This window comes from Lynx canadensis, chromosome D4, assembly GCF_007474595.2.
Source record: "Lynx canadensis isolate LIC74 chromosome D4, mLynCan4.pri.v2, whole genome shotgun sequence".
In the NCBI taxonomy this organism is placed as follows: Eukaryota; Metazoa; Chordata; class Mammalia; order Carnivora; family Felidae; genus Lynx; species Lynx canadensis.
The window spans coordinates 9059700-9081052 of record NC_044315.2 but is presented as its reverse complement, the minus strand read 5'-3'; the positions used below and the strand labels follow the sequence as shown (position 1 = coordinate 9081052).

Genomic DNA, 21353 nt, shown 5'->3' with positions numbered 1-21353 from the left:
GTCTCTCGGGCAGGTGACTTGTTCGCTGGGCTGAGGCAGGTGCGCTGGCCCTCAGAGCATGTGGTTCTCCCTCACAGGATCTACAAGCACAAGACCGAGCTCACCGCATCGGCCAGCAGAACGAGGTCCGGGTGCTGAGGCTGTGCACTGTCAACAGCGTGGAGGAAAAGATTCTCGCGGCCGCGAAATACAAGCTGAACGTGGATCAGAAAGTGATCCAGGCGGGTATGTTTGATCAGAAGTCTTCAAGCCACGAGCGGAGGGCATTCCTGCAGGCCATCCTGGAGCACGAAGAGGAAAACGAGGTACGATAGAAAGCCGAGCTGATGAAATCTCACAGCAGCCTTTTGTCTCGGAAGGATTAAGAATGACCTGTTCGTTCTTTAAAGAATTTGCTGGGCTGGCGTTGATTAAAATGAATAAATTAGCTGCCTGTCTTACATCCCAAGCACAGAAAGCCTCTGAAAGTCATCCAGACCAGTGGCTTAAAAGCCTTTGCTAGAGGCACCTCAAGGCTCAGCCAGGGCACACCCTCTTGGCTCCCCCCGAGAGACGCAGACAGGGTGCTTAATCGTACTGTAAATGCCACCTTCTGTAGGGAAGATGCAGAATTGCACAGGGGCCCCTGGTACCCGGACACAATCAGCCAGATGAGAGTAGACACCGCCAGAAAGAAGGGTCCCTCCTTGCCTTGTCTCTCTGCCATCCCCCTACCCTGGGCCGACTCTGTCTTTTGCCTTTTGATTAAGCTCTTCAGTATGTTTGTAGGACAAGCCCTCACAGCCATCTTAACGTGTTTTCTTGTACTTACACTCTGAAAGCAGGACTTTGACCTCCAGTGCCAATTTTTCTGTAAAAGCTGACCAAAGGCTGAGAAAATGACCAGCTTAAAAAAAAAAAAAAATCTCTTTACTTGGCAAGATTGTTCAAAGAACACATTCCTTATGTTTCTCTAAGGGTTTTTTTTTTTTTTTTAACTTTTTTAAGTTTATTTATTCACGTAGAGAGAGAGAGCACGAGTATGAGTGGGGGGGGGGGGCACAGAGATAGAGAGAATCCCAAACAGATTCTGCTGTCAGCGCAGAGCCCGATGTGTGCTAGAACTCACGCACCCGTGAGATCGTGACCTGAGCCAAAGCCGGGTGCTTAACCCACTAAGCCACACAGGCGCCCCTCTAAGGGGGTCTTTAGGTAGTCGCTTGTATTTTTTTTAGATTGCCAATTTTAGTAATTCTATACTGAATTTTCAACCCGAACAGATTTGGAAGAGATCAAAAGACATAGTTCTAATGTAGTCTAGAAAAGTGTGCAAAATACCAGCACCAATCCTTACCATAAAATTGTCTTGGGATGGACAGATTTAGTTTGATGTCCCTATATTTGTAAGCTGAGGAGTGGGTTTACCTTAACATATTCATACGGAATACTATTTTCATTGCATATATTAGATACAGTTCGATTTTGCCTTAAGTAGGATATATGTTTTTGAAATCTTCTATAAATTATAAACCAAATTCATTTGAAAGTCTCCCGTACATTTTTTTGCGTGTGTGAAATGAGCCTAAATGTGAAGTAGATCTTGATATTCAAATGAATCCTGAAATGAATCTTTTTGCAAACTGAAGAGCACTTTTATACCGTGCTTCCTCCTAACTTGTAGGTCTAATATATTTGATTAGTTATGTATTAGGTTTTGCTAAAATAATGAAAAATATGTGTGCGCACGCATTCATACATCCACCCGTATTTTTAAAATTGTGATCTCAAATAATTCACCACTCTGATTCTTAAAATTGAATACGTGATAGGGGCTTGATTCTTGAAATTGACTGGTCCAGATTTAGAATCAGGTTGTCAGGTAAATTTTGTGTTCTTGTTTACACACCTGGAAATTAAAAAACATATATTATTTTTTTGCATGATGTATACTGTCCCAACACAGGTGTGGGCAGAGCTGATACTCAGCCCATGGTCTCTACCCTGTTTTTGCTTTTAACTCGTTTTGTATAGGCCTTGTCACAGTAGAGGTTGGCCTGGGGAACATGGCGTGCAGAGGAGCCCGGAGGTTTCCACCCGTCCTAGGCTGCAGGGAGATGTCGACGTCTCCCAGCCGCAGGGGCCACCAGGACTGGGCTGGGGTGGGGCCTGGGGCCAGCCGCATTACTGGGGCTCCACACTCCTTCCAGGCTGTTAGTGTGTCAGACGTGGTGCCATTTTCGGGGTGCCCTGTGTCCTGTGTCTGGGTGCCCTGGGTGCCCTGTGTCCAGATCTTTGGAGACACTGACAGACCACAGTCAAGGGCTGTGGTTCCAAATACTGAGGCCGAGTAGGCTGCTTATCTGCACGGCTGACAGGCCAGGAAGTACTAAGATACAAAGACCCCAGGGGGGTATTTTGCACACTTCCCAGCCATTTCATTCTCTGTGAAGGTCAGACCCTTGCAGGCAGGCTTCTTGCCAATTTACAAGAGAATCTTTTTACCTTACGCGTGGGGATGTGCAAGCCCCCATTGTGTAGGCAGAGAGTGGATAATATGGGGTTCTAGGTAGTGAGCAAACCAGGGCACCTTTTCACCAAAGGATATGTTAACCAAATTCTTCGTACCATGAAGTATCAGCCCGCTGCCAGATAGGCTTGGTCTTTGTCAAATGAAATGCAATATTGAGACAAATTTACTTTAATCAGGTTAGAGGCGAACTAGAACAGAAAGCTTTTTATGAGGAATTATTATCTTGAGTCATTAGATATTTGCCTATGGAAATACATTCACTTCTAACACAGTGCATAAGACATTATCTTGGGAAGAACCATAGTCATTGAAGCTGCTAGGACACTCATACTCTTTCTAGAACAAGGTGCCTCATTTTTGCACATATAATTTGGGAAACTGGATATTTGAAGTTGTGGGTTTTCCTCTTTTCCTCCTTCTGCCCATACCCTGCGATCCCCCCATTTGATTCTTAACACACTCAGTCAGCATATGATAAAAATAATTTTGGAAGGTAAGTTCTGTAGTATATGCCCAACTTTTAGATTTTTTTGTTTTTTTGTAAAGTGTGGAAGTCATAGCATTTCTAGAAAACTTGAGAACTTGGTTTCTGAGGAGTTTGCAGAGAGATCATGTGCTTTGGTCTAATATCACATAAAACGAAACTGTTCCCCCTTATGCACCCATCCAGAACTTTAACTGATAGCATAATAATTCCCACTGAAACACGCTGATTAAACCCATCTTAAAGGCTCTATATTTGACCTATCTGTATGATTTTTATGGCCTTGTTCTGTGCCTCGTCACAAACTTTCACATATTGGTGGGTTTCATAAGGTTTTGAAAATCAGCACTTATATGCAGCTTAATAGAATTAAAAGGATTTATGTCAGGCACTTTTTCCCTCGCGTTTCCTTACAACTTGACTGTGAATTAAATGTCACGCCCATTTTACAGATGAGGTCATTGAAGCAGGGGAGACGTTAAGTAACTTGTTTCAAAAGTAATGGAATCAAGATACACATTACCACCACCACCACCCCCCCGCACCAAAAAAAAAAAAACAAAAAACCACACACACACACACACACACACACACACACACACACAGTACTTTTCATAGTGTACCATGTGTCCTTCCTAAACAGATTTTGCTCTGGGAAGATTGGTTTGAGTAGCTTGCGAAATAATGATGGCAAATACTACCCCCAGTGACCCTTCTCTTTTCTTTGGGGTTTGAGAAATGAATCCCTGTGGTCTACAGGACAGATCCACTTTACTCTTTCATACCTCACCCTGATTGTCCAAACTTTCCCCTAAAGCCTGTTAAATCATTCTGTTCTTAACCCCAGGAAGAAGATGAAGTGCCCGACGATGAGACCCTGAACCAAATGATTGCTCGACGAGAGGAAGAATTTGATCTTTTTATGGTAATACCATAGAAAATCGTGCACCTTTTTCTGTTAACGCGCGATGTCTGGAGCCTGCGTGCCCTGGCAGAACTTCCTTTACGGAGAGCCTGGGCCTTTCAGTTCAGAGGCTGCAGACTGGCTGGATTTAGCCTGCAGACATATTTTGTTTGGCCCACGCGGTGTTTTTTAAAATTTCAAATTTGTTGCCAACATAAGAAGAATCCTGATTTCTGGCTTCTCTTGAAAAATGAGGGTGGGCAGCACCAGGCCCACGTCTCTGTGTGGAAACAGTTGGCCAGGGCTTAGTGGCAGCCGCACCCTCCGGATGGACAGGCCCTGTAGGCTACGGCTTTGCCCCAGATCCCTGCCCCTGGCCCCCCAGCCCCAATCCCAACTCATTGTGATTCAAGGCCAGCATCATTCTGGGAACCTGCCCTACTCCTGTAGGTAGTTCACAATCATTCCCTCGCTGTCTCCTTACTGGATCAAAGCAGATATGCTCCCCAGCCAAACAACACGGGTCGTGTGTCTCCTTCCTGTTGAAGAGAGCCTGGCTTAAGCCAGCAGGAGCCTTCCAGATGCACATCAAGGCGTAGCCTTCGCTGAAAGATCGGAATTGGTTGGATTTCGCTGATCTGGGCAGATAGGAAAGAACCTTGACATTTAAGGAATTAACAGCCATGGTTTCAACCTTGACGTTCCATACTACATAGTCACATGCGATTTTGCTGAAATCTGCACTTGATTTACGTGTGTGGCCCGCCCCAGGGTCATTACGTGCGGAAGCAAGCCCCTCCGGTCGTGAAGGAGGCCCTCAGAAGTGCTATATTTTGCTGCATTCTTCAGGCACGCGCTGGACCTCTTTCATCTACTCTGCGGCCCAATGGTCAGAACGGTTTCTGGCACATAGTACTTGCTTAGCAAATCTTGAGTGAACGAATGGCAGCGTTTGCAACATTTTAAGCCCCGTGAAGATGTCAGTGTGGATCAGGACCTGTGAAGTTGCAAGGCTCCTTCCAGTACCATCAGTCATTCTGATCTTTCGGACATTTAGTCTGATGGCGGAATGAGTAAGGAAATGTGAACTGTGATGCGGTCATGCTGCACGGCCCCCAAGTCCAAGGCCCCCAGTTTGAATGTCCTCAAGGTGTCAGGCATTTTGCAGGAGTGAAACAAGTGGATGGGGGTGGGTGGGTGGTGGTGGTAAACCAGAGCTGCTTTGTCTAAGGGGGACAGAGCCGCAAGGCCCCAGGTATCCAGGAATTCCAAATTTCCAAGAGAAGCTGGAAATCTAGGTTTTTTTCATGGGCAATCTCTGGATTTCAAAATGTTTGCGGCTAAATTCAGTTTTGTTTTTATTATGATCTCCTACTGCAGGCCAAATGAAACAGGACTCTGGGCCAGATGTGACCCACAGGATTTGCATCCTCTGTCTTTTTAGCCCAGACAGTCTGAGAAGAGAGCTCCAGCTGCGTGGAGGCTTACGTTATTTTTTGCAATTTTTGACTAGGGAACAACGGTTGTGTCCACACATAAAGATTCGAGATAAAAGACATTTAATTCTTCCTCAGGGAAGTTTTAGGGAGCTGTGGGAATAGCTCCTAACCTGGGATGAGCACTTTGCCCGCCCCACCCCGTTCCTAAGTGAACCACCCTCCTTAGGAAAGGCATTTTTGGCTAGAAATGATGCAACACAGTCATGTGACAGCATGGCCAATGCAGGGTGTCCCTCAGACCTAAATTTCTGAGCCCCGACTGTTGGTCACCCTTATAGACTGGTGCTCTCCTTGGGGACATTAGAGGTACACATAGGAAACAGACATCTTTTCTCTCCTTGACGAACTTATTAAAATGTAGATTACTGGGGATCACCGGGGCCAGAGGCCCTCAGCTTCCCTGGCTGCTTCCTGATTGGCAATAATTCAGCAGTGCTACAGCCGCAGATACTCTTGAGGCCCGGGAAAGGATAAGCTGCCTGTCATTATACAAATTAGATTAGGCCCAGAGATGGAGATTTTTGCATCAGCAGCCCCGAAGTGAGGGGAAAAGAGTACATCTCTTTTCTGACTTTTGGGCTGGGTATTTGTAAAAATTGAAAGCTTCAGGGGGAAAAAAAAAAAAAAAAAAAAAGAAATGTCTGGCCAAGGCCCAGCTTTCTTTTAATTTGGGAATATTGTATCACGCAAAGAGGAGGCTTAGAACAAATGAAGCTGGCTGGCTAGGGAACACTGTTTTGTAGGCATTTTGATTTGGGGAATGTTCTGCTTGTTAATGGTTGCCTTCTCATTTTTAGATGATACAAAGTTTTGGTTTGGTTTTTTTTTTTTTTTTTTTTTTTTTTAAATCCAAGCAGTGGGCTGCCTTTGTCCCATTCTGTATGCATTAGCACCTCCACCAGGGGGCAGGAAATCACATTTGATTCCCTGCCAGCTACTCCTGATGAAAAAGTTCAGTGAGACACAAGAATGGAATGCAAGCTAGATTTGGATTTCAAATATTTAACCTTTTTATCCCTTATTATTTGAAAAGCTGGTTCTCTATGTAAAAATTAATATAAGGTTATCATTTTATTTATCATGGACACTGTAGTTAAATAACGCACCTTAAGCAGATAAGCTAGTTTCTTTAAAATGAAACCTTTCTTTTAAATATTTTTCTTGTTTTCTCCTAAAAACAGAACTTCAGAAACAGTGATCCTTCACACTGATTAACAATGAATTTTACCTAAAAAGACCTTTGCCACATCAAGATACAAATGTGAAATATTTCAACGGCATACAAACATGAAGCTTTAAGAAGTGCTTTTTAAAAATCATTGTAGTTGTTAGCACAACTTTTATTATCATGAATGTATCGTAAAACAAATACATTCATGTAATACCTAAATAGTAAATTAGACATGCTTGAATATCAACTTCACATCTTTGTACGTGTCTTCTGCAAGTAGAAATCTTTGGGAAGAGATGGCAAGCATCAGAACTTTAAGCTTATTAAAAAGTGCATCAACCCGGGGCACCTGGGTGGCTCAATTGGTTAAGCGTCTGACTCTCGATTTCAGCTCCAGTCATGATCTCATGGTTTGTGAGTTCAAGCCCCACGACGGGCTCTGTGCTGATGGTGCAGAGCCTGCTTGGGATTCTCTCTCTCCTCTCTCTCTGCCCCTACCTGGCTCACATGTACTCCCTTTCTCAAAATAAGTAAATAAGTAAACTTTTTTTTAAAAAGTGCATCACCCCTTCATAAACGAAAAATAAAAAACAAATGCAATTTAGTTTTTATATCAGATTTTCTATCAATTTACTTTTTTTTAATATCGATTTTTAAAATTTTTATGTCAGAAAAGATTTATTTTCTCACTTGTGGACAAATGCACGGGATAAGTCATATATAGGTATATCGGTATAAAAGTGATGGTGGTGATGTAATCAGAAGTGGATGTGGCAGTATTTTGTGATCACAGTGGAATGCATTCACCAAAAAAAAAATTTTTTTTTCCATTAGCATTCTAAAGTACTGTTACTAGGCGGTCCCTTTGAGAAGCCCCTCTGTAGACTGTATTGTTAGCAAGGCATTCTGTGTTCTAACAAGGCAAGTTTGGTGGGTCCCATTTCTGATACCAGAACATTAGGAGTCAGGATTAAGGACAGCCTCTCCAGCTAACTATAGCACATGACGGAACAGGACGGCCACATTTATCTACCAATGGGGCTCCCCCGTGCCGCAAGCCTGCCCCAACCCTGGGAATATAATGATTTCCAAAAATGTTTAAGCGTAGGTGACAGGACTTTGAACTTTAATTTTTGTGTCGATTCTAGAGGTCAAGTTTGGATTTGAATAGAAATTTCATTTCTATTTTGTTACCAGTTTCAGTTGTTAAGAAAAAGTTATGTTGAATTCCTGTTTCAGGATGGTAGAACTGAAGGAAGAAGGGGGAAAGGTAAATCATTGAATAGTTAATGGTCTATTTGATTGTAGAAATAGTACATCTAGCTACCCATATACATACACACACACACACACACACACATACATACGTATATATATATATATACATATATACATACGTATACATACATACATACATACATACATATACATATGTATATGTATGTGTGTGTGTGTGTGTGTATAACATAAGCAGCAATTCCGTGTAGGTCCTATTTACTTTTTTTTTTCTTTTAGCTCTCAGATTGTTTAGTTATAGGTTAAAGCCCAGCATGTAGTACCTAATTTACCCAGGTGCACTGGGTTTTTAAAAAAGAAAGCAAGAGGTGGAGAAGTAGGCATTCAAAGGCTATGAAAATATATGAAAGGGAGATACTTTACTTAAAACTTGATCCGTTGAGGTGACATTACATCTGAGGTTTTTCTCTGGCGTTGTAATATTTTCTTAAGAGCTAAACTTTTTAAAAGCTAAAGCGTCGAAGGACATTCCTCTCACGGAACCCGTGGTGTGCCGAAAATCCAATACATTCATGGCCGAATGACTAATCAAGCCATTTATGTGCCCACATGTCCGAGTCCAAGGGTGAGCCAGTCTGCAGCAAAACTTGGGTCGCTGACTTTTTTTTTTCTCTGTTTAATTAAAAGCATGAGCCCTACTGAGTCAAAGGAAGTTTTCTTAATGAAGCTTCTCTTGTATATGCTCAGAGAGTACTTTCATGCGAGGGCAGCAGCAAATTGTATTTCTGGGGCTCATATTTTTTAAATATACCCCCAATTGGAATTTTCTCACTGTTTTAAGGGGTAGCTTTTGCACACACCCAGGTGAAGTAAAGGAATTTGTAAAGAGCATATTTTACATGCATGAATTTCAAAGATGGGGTACGGAGGGAGGGAGGAGATTTCACCTTGCAGAATCTCTGGTGGGACAGTGTGTGTGAGGAAGGAACCGGAACAAGTAAGCCAGGATAGAGAGACTGTGGGAAAAGCAGAAAGGGGCCCTGAAGCCATAGGAGGAGACTCGTGAAAGTTGTTTTTGTTTTTGTTTTGTTTTTTTAGTGTTATTTAATTTATTTTGAGAGAGAGAGACACACACCCAGAGCATAAGCGAGGAAGGGGTGGAGAGAGGAGACACAGAATCCGAAGCAGGCTCCGGGCTCCGAGCTGTCAGCACAGAGCCCAACACGGGGCTCGAACTCGTGAACTGTGAGATCATGACCTGAGCCAGAGTCGGACGTTTATCCGACTGAGCCACGCAGGTGCCCCTCGTGAAAGTTCTGTGTGCTGTGACATCGGTACTGGACAGAGTCCCCCTTCCCATTGGTGACACTTCTGTTTACTACCTGCAGCGCATGGACATGGACCGACGGAGGGAAGATGCCAGGAACCCAAAGCGTAAGCCCCGCTTGATGGAGGAAGATGAGCTGCCCTCCTGGATTATTAAGGATGATGCCGAAGTTGAACGGCTCACATGTGAGGAAGAGGAGGAGAAAATATTTGGTAGGGGTTCTCGCCAGCGCCGGGACGTGGACTACAGCGACGCCCTCACGGAGAAGCAGTGGCTGAGGGTAGGTGTGGCTTTCTTACCTGTTCTTGCCAGGTGGACGCTCTCGTTGGCTTGAGAAATCGGGGACCCAGGGACGAGTTGCCAGTGAAAGCAGAGCATAGGGCAAGTCGTTCTGCTGTTGCCTTGGACGCTTTACATTTCAAGGCAGTGCCTGGAAACATGATGAAGAATGTTTCGCTAGAGCCGAATTGGCCATTGGAAGCAATGAGACCCGCTAATGTTTTATGGCCAATTGCCCGGCCAAGCCTCACTCTCGGAGTTAGAATCAAAATGTGGAAAGGGGCCTTAGAGATCTTTTAATTGTTCCCCCTCAATTTCATGGTCTTTAATCCGAATTTTACTTTTCCAAGGTCTGCAGAGTCAGTCCAGAGACAGTGGCATTTTCTAACCGTGTTGTTAATTTCCCAGACCCAAAGAAATTCGAGCTGGGAGGTGTCTTTGGAGTCTCTTGGTTTTACAAAGCAGTTGTTGTGGCCCAAAGAACTTAGAGCTGGAAGGTCTCTTGGTATTCTCTTGGTTTTATAGACAAAGTGGTTGTGGCCCAGAGAGGTTCAGTGACCATACAGGATCACACAGCTGGCTAGAAATAAGAATCTGTGAGTGCTGAAGCATTGACGTGCTCAGTTTCGGCTAATCTGATCTGTCCCGTCGCAAACACAGACTCAGGGTCACTGATGTTTGGAAGTGTTATTCTGTCGTTTGGGGCTCTCCCCGCCCCACTTTGGAAAATGTTGATTTCTCATTTTGGCTAGGGAAGGAAATCTCAGAATGTTGCCTGGGGAGCAGAGAAATACCACAGTGCACCTAGGAATGACATGGTGCGAATGCCAAGGCCGGTGGGAATCTTCCGTTTGAAGGTTTAGCCCTGCTTTCTGTCACAGGGAGCAGACTCAGTACCTGCCTTGACAACAAACTGGGATCCACGTTCCAGGCAGGACCAGTAAATGTGGGCTGGAAAGAGTCAGCACAGTTGGGCGAAAACCAAACAAAATAGAAGCTGTTGTTGTGAGTTGTTCATTTTATCGAAAGGGAATGCAGTTCCCAAGCTTTGTAAAACATGGCTTTTAGGACCCAGGACATAAGTAAGGTAGGTGGGTAGAAAGGCGATTGGGAAGTATTTTGAGATTGGATATCAAAGGCAGACAGGTCTTGTCACCACTTGAGATGTGATTTACTCAGGATGCTGTACGATGAGAGAGACGTGACCTGAATTTTGAAAGGACTGGAAAAGAAAGAGACTAAGAAGGCACTGCTCATATTTATGGTTGAATGATGGCGTATGAAATGTAACTTCCTGTGTGGCTGTTTTACTGTCATATCCGAACATTCCAGTGGCCCCGGAACATGGCTTTATGGGTTTCTTTTGTTTCGCCGTTGTGAGGCGGGAGCTGTTTAATTAAGATCCATTCTATAATGTGAAGAGTTCTGTGTTTGTTTAACAATCATTTCTGAGCTCAGGAAAATTCTCTTCTCTTTCCCTTTTATTTAAGCACTAAATTAAGTATCTGGAGTCCTGTTACAGGAGATGAGATAACAGCCCAGGCCAACACTGAAAGTCATTCTTTATATGTAGAATCTCGAGATGTGAGAAGCAAAATAACCTTGTTTATTGGGGCAAGAATGTAGCCGAACTTACCATTTTTTTTTTAATTTTTTTTTTCCACGTTTATTTATTTTTGGGACAGAGAGAGACAGAGCATGAACGGGGGAGGGGCAGAGAGAGAGGGAGACACAGAATCGGAAACAGGCTCCAGGCTCCGAGCCATCAGCCCAGAGCCCGACGCGGGGCTCGAACTCACGGACCGCGAGATCGTGACCTGGCTGAAGTCGGACGCTTAACCGACTGCGCCACCCAGGCGCCCCACCATTTTTTAAAATAATCATTGGCCGGGGGCACATGGGTGGTTCAGTCTGTTGAGTGTCCTACTCCTGATTTTGGCTCAGGTCATGATCCCAGTGTCGTGAGAATGAACCCCGTTGCCAGCTCCATGCTGAGTGTGGAACCTGCTTAAGATTCTCTCTCTCTCTCTCTCTCTCTCTCTCTCTCCCTCTCTCTCTCTCTCTCTCACTCAAATAAATAAATAAATAAATAAATAAATAAATAAATAAAATAATCATTTGGAAATGCTCTTACAAAAAGATAACATTGTGGATCTTAGGAAGTTTTCAAGTTTAGAAGACCCCATTTTTTCTTTTTCATTCTGTTTATATCACTAATGAATAACACAGTGCCGAGCGCATAGTAGAAACTCAGAAAGGGTTATGAAATGAAATTATAACTCTGTATGCAGAAAGTGGAAATTGACTCATTTACTGTGATGTTAGAATAGTATTTCTCTTTCTGGTGCTCCGGTAGACTTTCTTTGACCTATAACATAGACGTCTAAAAGTGGAAAACTAGTTTGCTTTTCAAAACTACACTGTGAAATTCACGTTTATGATGCTCAGGCCGAGGTGTCTTGCGAGATAAAAAGTCACCCAGGAAAGACAAAAGTGCTCTCCGCACAGCTGTGTTGTAATATGTCTTTGTGTGAACCATTCTTCTGAAAGTCGTATGTCCATAATTGGTGGTAGGAGCTAGTAACTTGCTGTCAGCCAGCACACGCAATTCACGCGGCGTTGTCCCACGGCCTCCGCATTCGAAACAGATACTTCCTGTTCTCTGTTTTCTTGGTCCCCAGCAGCAATCCTGGTTAGTATCAGCCTACTAAGTTCTTCCGATAATAACATCATATTCAAGGGGTTTTCCTGAGCCTCGTCGTGAAGGGATGTTCTCTACTGGCTTAGGATCGAACGCACTGAATGGTCCCATCCCAGCCAACACAGCCTTGAAAGGGAATGTGGCAAAGACCGTCGTGTAAGCAACGCTGAAACAGGGCTAAAATAATTCTTCTTTCTTCTGGCAATGTTGTACAAAGCCTGCTTGGCAGAGGCACCGGAGATACGTAGATCCCAGAGCTGGAAGGCCGCTGAATGGAGCAGCTACCCATCCCGTGCTGGGACCGCATTCTCCGCCGTCCCTGTGCCAGGAGGCTGGCCACCCCTCAAGGAATCGCTCTGCCTTTTTGTCTGCGTAGTGCCTCCAATTCGTGGTCAACCCCGATTGTTAGCTCTTCCCCTCTCTTTGAACAGAATCCTCTTTCCTTGTAGCTGCTTCTCACCGGCTTTGATTCTGTCTCCTCAGTCTGGAATGAACTCTCCCAACGTCCGCCCCTGTCCTTTCTTCGGAAGCTTTCCAATCCCTCAGGGCCCAGCTCCCCTGGCCACCATATCTGTGGCGCCTTCGCAAATGAACTTTCCCCTGTGCTGTCACATGCCTTTGCCTGTTCTTTCGTCCCAGTTGCAGTCCAGTTTCCTCGCGTTCTTGCTAGCTGCCGACGTGCCTTGCTCGGCTCCTAGTGGGTAAGGTGGATCTTGCTACAACGTAGGAGCTCCACGTGCAAATAGTAAGCGCCCGTGGAGTGCCACCTTGAATCAGCACCAGATTGATGTGCAAGAATAGAGCCTAAGGTCATGCTCACTCACCACCCCGCATTCATGGGCCTGTCCAGAAAACTAAGTAGGATGTTATCCCTCACATAAAAGCCCGAGGTGAGCCCGGGCTTGTTCAAGGATCTAGGCTGACCGAGCGTTCCGGCAGCTTGTTCATCTGCACCCCAGTGAGCTGGAAGTGGGGGAGACAGCACAGAGTGGTGGGTGTGGGGTTCAGTCGGGCCAGGCCTGAATCCATTTCTGGTCGGATTCCGTCGGCGGGAGGTCGGTGGTGTGGCCGCACCAGCTCCGAGGGAGACTGGGAAATGTGGCCTGGCCACCAGCCCAGGAAAATAAGATTTTGGTGACTAGCTAGCAGTCTCTGCCTCAGAACACTTAGGTTAAATTTAAGTGATATGGCCACTTTCTTTGAAAATTTTATTACGGTTTTATCACAAACAGGTTTTATTTTATAATCATATTATGCTAAAAATTCCCACAGTGACCTTTAGACAATCTGTTTAGTTGGAAGGCTTTTAAATTTTTCTGTATCCATAATGTTGCTTTAAATGAGAAGGTTCACAATTTCAAACACAGCTCAATTAAAAAAAGAAACAAACGTTTTTGTAAAGTTGTTCTGAAATCCCTATTTCCATTGAGGGAGACTTAGATTTCCTTGGGGGTTTAGCCAATCTCGAGTTAACTCATCTTTTTGGGGTAGTCAGGTCAACAGGCATGTACCCCATGGGCTGTTTCTCTCCTCTTCCTGGGGGCTGCTGTCCCACGTACCTTCTCAAGTGGCATCTGGAAAAAGGCAGAAGTGGGTGTTTCATCTTGGCCTTGGGGGCCGGTGCCCCGGTTCTGTCTGCCGGGGTCAGTGCCGGGCTGCCGGGCCGCCCCATCCCTCGACGCCCTTACGTGCCCTTGGTTCCCATCTCATCCTCTGGGAGATTGCCATGATCTGTGCTGTTGAAGTCTGGGGTCCTGACTCCATTCCCAGCTCCTGCACTCTGAAGTCTCATGAGGACCCCAGCCCCTCTGGTGTTGCCAGAGTGCGCCTCAGCTCTTTCGTGCCCAGCTTGAGAATCGCCAAAGTCTTGGCTGCTTTCTTCGCGCCGTGCTAGAACAGGGAGACAGTCTAGCCCCATTTCTCAACAATGACACAGTCACTTCCAAAGGGTTGTCAAGACTGAAGCTTCTAGAATCTGATGGGTGGGTGGGTGAGGGAGCTTTTCAAAATAAGCGAGACAATTGGGACACCGGGGTGGCTCAGTCAGTTGAGCATCCGATGTCGACTCAGGTCATGATCTCATGATTCATGGGTTCGAGCCCTGCATCAAGCTCTGTGCTGACAGCTTGGAGCCTGCTTTGGATTCTGTGTCTCCCTCTCTCTCTGCCCTTCCCCTGCTTGCTCGCTCTCTCTCTCTCTCTCTCTCTCTCTCAATAAAAAAAAAAAAAAACCAGTAAAAAAATAATAATGAATTAAAAAAAAATACAAGTGAAACAAAAACATGTCACTTGTGCATATTGAATCTGACCCTGTGAACACCTAGTGAGGGACCCTCCCAGAGCCTCAGAAGGAGCTTGTGAGGCGAGCATCCTCAAGTGTGCGCTATATTAGCATCACAGAAAAATCTGGCACTTTTAGGACCTCATTCCTCGTGCCCCTTGCACCCATCCCACAGGCACACCAAGTTTGGACCCTTGCGGGTGAGTATTCCATTTCAACCCCAACCGGGTTCATGTCTGGAACCAACTACCCAGCATTGGCACAGACCCCACAAGCTAAAGGGCTCAGCCCCCAACAAGACGGTGCCTCCTTCCCCCAGCAGCCACATTTTGGGGGGGGGGGGCCCGGGCCACCTGCACTTCCTTCTGACTGACCGTCTATAACTTCAGGGGTTCTCATGACCCCCGCTGGTTCAGTAATTTGCTCTGATGATTAACGGAACTCAGAAAAGCACTACTTTGTGATTAGTTTTGTTACGGAAGCCCCACGTCAGAAGGACCAGCGAATCCAGCAAATGAAGAGACCCATTGGATGAGGTCTGAGAAGGGGACACCGAGTTCCCCTGCCCTCTCCTCTTTGGATCAGGACACATCGCCCGTCTGGCACATCAGTGCGTTCACCAACCGGGAAGCTCCACTGAGCTGCAGGGTCCAGAGTTTTTGTCGGGGGCTCATTACTACACAGGCACGAATAATTAAAATCATCAGCTGGGTGATTGGACTCCCTCTCCGGTCCCCCACCCCTCCCAGGCTGGGCCCGCTCAACAGCCCCACCATCTAATCGGGTGGTTGGTCCTTCTGGTGACAGCCCCCATCCAGAAGCCCTCTAGGGGCCCTCCCTGGGTCACCCCATTAGCATAACAAAGGCACCACTGCCACTCAGGAAATTCCAAGGGTTTTAAAAGCTCTATGCCAGCAACCCAGGACAAAGACCAGATAAATTATTATACAACAGGTGGCAATATCCTCAGGCCTGACCTTTTGCCTCTCTTCCTCTTTACTCTCTCTGTGGCCAAGAAAGAAGGCACTGTGCCCTGCCTTCCTGCCCTATATGTAGCAACTTCGCATCCACATGTGGCCCGGCCACGGGGTTCAACACTATGACTCCTGGCAGTTCTGTGGATCCCTGTCCACAAGGGTAGCTCTTGGTTGCAAAGAGCCTTTGGAACTGAGGAAACCCTCCCTTCCCTCAACAAACCCTGATTTAGTCCGCCGTTCTGATGGTGGGCTCACAAATCCATTTTTGGAAGTCACTGGTTATCATTTGGGTTTCGTTTCTCTTTGTGTACCACCTTGTTCCTAATCCTTCCGAAGACAGTGGGTGACTCCCCTCAACAGGGAATGGTGCCTTTCGAAGGCGTAAAAGAGAATATGAACGTGGGTTTAAAAACACTATCTCCATTAGCATTTTACAGCTTTTCCCGTGGCGTACCCCAGGTGACAACACTGTGACATCACGTACTGTGTGTGTATGTGTGCGTGTGTGTGTTTGCGCACACACAATGACCGGCTCGTGTTGATGACTTCTTGGAAAAAATACCTTTGTTTCTTTCTGTGTGAGAGCGGGCATCCCATCGGCCTAAACGGGCAGATGTCCCTGATGAGCCCAGGGGGACAGGTTTTTCGGTTCACCTCCTGCCGTGTGTGCCCTGTCTGGGACATCTCTAGTTGTCGTAGTCATTCTTGAGGCGGGAGGTCAGTAAAACTGGGGTGATTGCAAAGCTAAAAGCTGGACTGAGGGTGAATTCTGGAGCCCTTGGTTTTTCCCATTCTTCCTGAACCTTTGGTCCCGCCACCAACTTCAGAACCCTTCCCTTCCTTAAAACATTTAGTGACACCCCAGAATTTATTTAATTGCCGAGTGAGTGATTTATACCCTACAGCACTTGAAGATAATTGGAATGCGAACTAAATTATGTGCTCTGTATACTATTTAATTGCCAGCCGGGTAGAGGGAACAAACTTTGAAGAGTGTGCTTTTGTTTCACAATGGATGTGATGTCTCCAAACTGTGATTTGGAAAGGTCCTTCTTAATTGCTGGTGGCTGTCTGTGTGGTCCACATGTATGAGTATGAAGATGCTTGTTTTTTTGCGTTTTGTTTGTTTGTTTGTTGTTTGTTTTGGCCTGCTGTATAAGCTCCTGGTGATGAAGGAAGGTACCTCTGTGTTTTTGCAATGCCCTGTTAGTTGGGGGCCCCTAACGATGTTACGTGAATGATAGCAGTAAAACCCACTTTCTCACAGGATAGATTCAGCTATTTTTAGAAGTGTTAGGGTTTCGAGAGGGACCTCCAGGAAGGGCAGCACAGAGAAAACCCTCTTTTTCCTCAACTAGTCTGTCACCAACTAAAAGCTCAAGCCTCCCCATGATTTCTGTGCTTCATGGTCCTGTCTCCTGACCACACTGAAAGGAAGATTGTTGGGGTTTCTCCTTCCCGCAGCTCAAAGTGGAGAAAACAGTAACAAAGTCTTAAAATATACAGTAGTAGGGGGCAATCAGGAAGTAAAATGAGACCCTTCTCAAGGGAATGTACCTGTGTGCCTTATAAAGCTATGAAACACCAGGTTGCAAATACACGCTAAGATCCCTTGAGTGGCTTTCCATCACCAACAGCCTGTGCCAAACCCTACCTGGGAAGGAGGCAGAGAAATCCATGGAGAGGTGGTCACAAAGGACTGGAAAAGGTACCAAGAAGGTTTAAAGAGATTGGTATTTCAAATAATATATTTGAAATTCTATTGAAATACACAGTGAAAAATAGCAAAATTATCTTCTCACCTATCCAAAGAGGTGGTTTCTCTCTAGAAACCTTTGAAACAGGATAAAGTGTCTTGCATTTGGGCTGGATTAAAAGTACGATCCAGCCTGAAATCAGAGACAGGGGCTGAAAAATCCTAGTTGTAATCACAGTCAAGAGCATCTGTGATTCTGGGAGATGTACTTTTTCCTAAAATATCTTATACTGACAAGGTTTTCTCTGTGTGTTTGTTTTTGATTTTTTGGATTCTTCATTGAAAGTGTAATGTGCCCGATGCCTTTAATCTGTTCCTGCTTCTCTTTTGTTTTGTCACTTTGGGCAATCTTTGTTTTTTTGCTATAAGATATAAAAATTGATATTTCTTTTCCTTTTTCAAATGGCATTTTTAGCTTCTAAAATTGGGTCGTCAGATCTACTGGGGCAAAATTTCTAGCAAGCTGCATTTCCGCTTTTATACACAAGGGAGAGCTAAGGCCCTAGAAAATAGATTTGGGTTTTGCCAAATTTCACGCTCTGCCGTACCTTAGGAAGGAAGTCCTGAACTGATTAATGGCAAGAATTTGAATCGTTTGGGGAAATATTTGACAATAGTAAAAGCATTTCGGTCACTTTTCTACACTTTTTATTTTACTCTTAAATCCACTGGCTAGATTATTTTCACAGCCGTTGGACCTCAGTATGTTGTTCCCTTTTGTCAAAATTCAGTAGAAGAAATAGCCCTCAAAGGACCAACTAGAATAAATATTACAGGTGGAGAAGCAAGAGAGACTTGTGTTGCTCAGTTTTTGAAACTGTGATGCGTGGAATTTCTGGTTTCAAGTTTTAACCTTTGAAACAGGGATTGGGCTCTGAAGCAGAGCTCAGGCATGGAAAGTAACCATGAGAAATGGGATGGGGCTTACTGATATTAACAAGCCCCAATGAGTTCGTCTTATCTTTACCGTGGAGCCAACTCCTGCAGACAAATAGATGGTTTTAGATATACGCCTGCTTTTTTTGAATCAAGATTTGGTGTCTGTCGTACACTCTTTTTTACTTCTTTTTTTTTTCGATCAGTAAAGCTGCACAAAGATCTTCTTGAAAGAATTTTTGTCTTTGACAAGTAAAAGTATATATATCTAAGGTGTGAGATGTGATGTTTTGATACAGGTATAGGTTTTGAAATGACGTCATTCATGGGGTGGAGGTGGGGGAGGGTATCCGGAGGTTAGAGACAGGGCTGATAACTTTACCGTCACTGTGCCTCTGTCTGGGTGGGTGTCACAGCTGTCCCTTTTGGTGGCTGTCTACCTGGGGAGTTTAGGATGGTGGTCAACAACATAAGCCTTGGAGGGATGCCTCGGTGGCTCAGTCGGTTTGGTGTCTGACTTCGGCTCAAGTCATGATCTCACAGATATGGGTTCGAGACCCACATCAGGCTTTGTGCTGACAGCTCAGAGCCTGGAACCTGCTTCAGATTCTGTGTCTCCCTCTCTTCTCTGCCTCTCCCCAGCTTGCACTCTGTCTCTCTCTTTCAAATATAAATAAACATTAAAAAAAAATTTTTTTTTTTAAAGTAAGCCTTGAAATATGATGGGCCAGGGTTCAAATCCCAGCTCCATTGATTGGTAATTAGCCTGTGACCCGGGGTGCCTAGTGTAACCTCTCGTAGCTTTGCTGTAAAACGAGGAAAATAATCGCATGTTCTTCATAGGGTTTTCCGAGGTTTCAGTGCATAACATAGAGAACCTGGTTCATATAAGAAGGATTCCAAAAACAAATAAGCTATTATGAAAAAGTATTCACTAATTTCAGAGTAAACCTGATAGGTAATAGTAAAAGAGGAAACAAAAATACTTCTGTTGCGTATCTTGAATACACGGTTTGGGGTGCCAGGAGAAAGGGAAAGGGGGTGCGTAGAGATGTCCCTATGCCCACTCAATGGAATTAAGGAGGACAGAATGTTTACTTGCTGAATATGTTGTGTGATTGGCCTACAGGCTTGTTCACCTCAAGCCCACCACTCTATACACACTCAGCTATCAACTGTCTGTTCCAGGGTTTTCTCCCTAACCCTCTGTGCATGCGGGAAGAGAGCACTGGGGCCAGCTGTCAGGAACTGGGCCTGTGGGGTCCTGGCCCCGCCACCAGCCAGCTGTGGTGATCTCGGGCCTCCAGGGTTGAGTTAGTTGCATTGTGTTTGATTCGCAGGGTCCCTTCCACAACCTTCCAAATCCCATGAAGCTGGTTTGCCTTTTACTTTGTACTCTGGTTTTGATAACCATCATCCTCTGCTTTTCCTATTAGCGGGTCCACGCGTGGAGGCTGTTTCAAAGCAAATTCAACTCGACGCCCATTTATTGAACGTTGAGTAGGTTGAACTGCACTGGCTTGGAGCGGGGAAAGCAGCATTAATCGTCAAGTTTCTGTTCCTTACTGTCGGAGCAGTGCCCGCCTTATTAGTGCAATTAAGAGCCAGATTTGAGAGATGCTATTAGAGATAATAGTGCACACTTAGCCACCTTAAAGAGCTTGTCAAGAGCAGGTCTCCAAGTGTACACAGATGGGAATTAATAGAGATTAAAATAGATTGTGAGATGCTCTAACTTGTGGGGCTTTTAACTGTTCCAGAAATGAGCAGAGTTTAGGCAACATGCACTCTACTTTATGCTAGAGTTTTAGTGTCCTGCCTCTGGGGACGTGATTTCTGATTTTCCCTCCCCCACGCCTAAGAAAACTTCCACAGGAGGGAAGGGCAGCTCCTTCTCGGACTGTGCCCTCCACTCAAGGAGGGCAACAGAGGTCACCTCATGGCTGTCCCCGGGAGACCCGAGCCTCTCTGACAGCCACGCCTATGCTCCTGGGGTTTCTACCGACCCTGCTTGGCCCCCAGTGGAGGTGAAATACAGCACAGCACATCCTCCACCTTTGAGCAGAGAAAAGGAGGTGGAGGTGCAGGGGGTTAGGTGCTGGGGCCTGTGACATTTGCAGACTCCTGGAATTTTGGAGGATGGCTTTTCCTCTTTGTTCACAACAGTTCAGGTGGCTACCCAGAGAGGTCAGAGGGTACTTTCCACAACAAATACCAACTCCCATAACCCCCTACCTGCTACCCCTACTCCAGCTCCCCCAACCTGCCACATAAGACACTCCAGTCTCCTACTGCAAGTGCAGTTAAACTCAAAACACTTCAGCATAGTCTGGGAGGCGTGGCCATCTGGCCACTGCCTGGCCTTTGAACCTGGTCTTCTCCCCTAGCCCTCAGGAAGGCTTTCACACCAGGCTGTCTTTCAGGTCCTGTGTACTTCCAGGAAGGCTCCTTCCCAGATGGCTATCTCCTTGCCCTGATGGTCTCTTTCCAGAGACATCCCTCCCGACCACCCCAGCTGAAATAGCCTCACCCTGCCGGGATCTGTCATGTGACCTAGGCTAGTTTTCTTCATGCCATCATGCCAAGGTTATCTTATTGTCTCTTTCCACTGGCATTCGGCTCCAGGAAAGCCGGTGCGCTCCCCTGTCTGGTCCACTGCCCTATGCCAGCATCTGAGCACTTCACCCATAGCACTCAGCAAATACTTGTGACTGCGTGAGTGGGCCAGCCAGAAATGTGGGCTTGGGGGAGATTTGGTTGCAGTCTGTGTCGTTTCGGCACACTCTGTGAATCCTGCGTTGTGTTTTTCTTTTGACTGATGTGGGTCAAGGTAGACATTGTTGGCGTTCTTTCCCATTAGGGTCCAGTGATCTGTGTCTCCTTGGAAAATTTTCTCACTTAAAAGAATTCTAAAGGCATGCAGTTTTGACCTAAGTGCTCCTGAGTTCCTCAAGAATTTGAAGGCTCTGTTCTAATTTCAGAGCACATTGATGAAGATCATTTAACTATGCCTACATAAGTACAGCCATTGCTTCAACCCAGCTATTCCTTGGAAATTGCCAGAGATTTCGCAACAGCCGTTTTCCAGCTTGAACTGTTTTCTTTCTTTTTCGGTGAAAACCAGATTAGCACATCTAATCTAACTCGAAATGAAAAGGCAAAAAGAAAGCACTAGGGGCACCGGGTGGCTCAGTCGGTTACACGTCCGACTTCAGCTCAGGTCGTGATCTAGTGGTCACTGAGTTCGAGCCCCACATCGGGCTCTGTGCTGACAGCTCTGAGCCTGGAGCTTGCCTCAGATTCTGTGTCTCCCTCTCTCTGCAACTCCCCTGCTCGTGCACTGTCTTTCAAAAA

General features: G+C 45.5%; 1 protein-coding gene across 5 annotated transcripts in view; it reads left to right on the top strand.

Moving 5' to 3' along the window:
- The window catches only part of SMARCA2 (SWI/SNF related, matrix associated, actin dependent regulator of chromatin, subfamily a, member 2), a 178891-nt gene that overhangs the window by 100989 nt on the left and 56549 nt on the right, over positions 1 to 21353 (top strand). For all 5 annotated transcript variants that reach the window (XM_030293896.1, XM_030293899.2, XM_030293898.1 and 2 more), the window contains 3 exons: positions 78 to 305; positions 3841 to 3918; positions 9192 to 9410. In XM_030293896.1, the coding sequence (XP_030149756.1) occupies positions 78 to 305; positions 3841 to 3918; positions 9192 to 9410 (525 nt within the window). The remainder of the gene's footprint in view (positions 1 to 77; positions 306 to 3840; positions 3919 to 9191; positions 9411 to 21353) is intronic.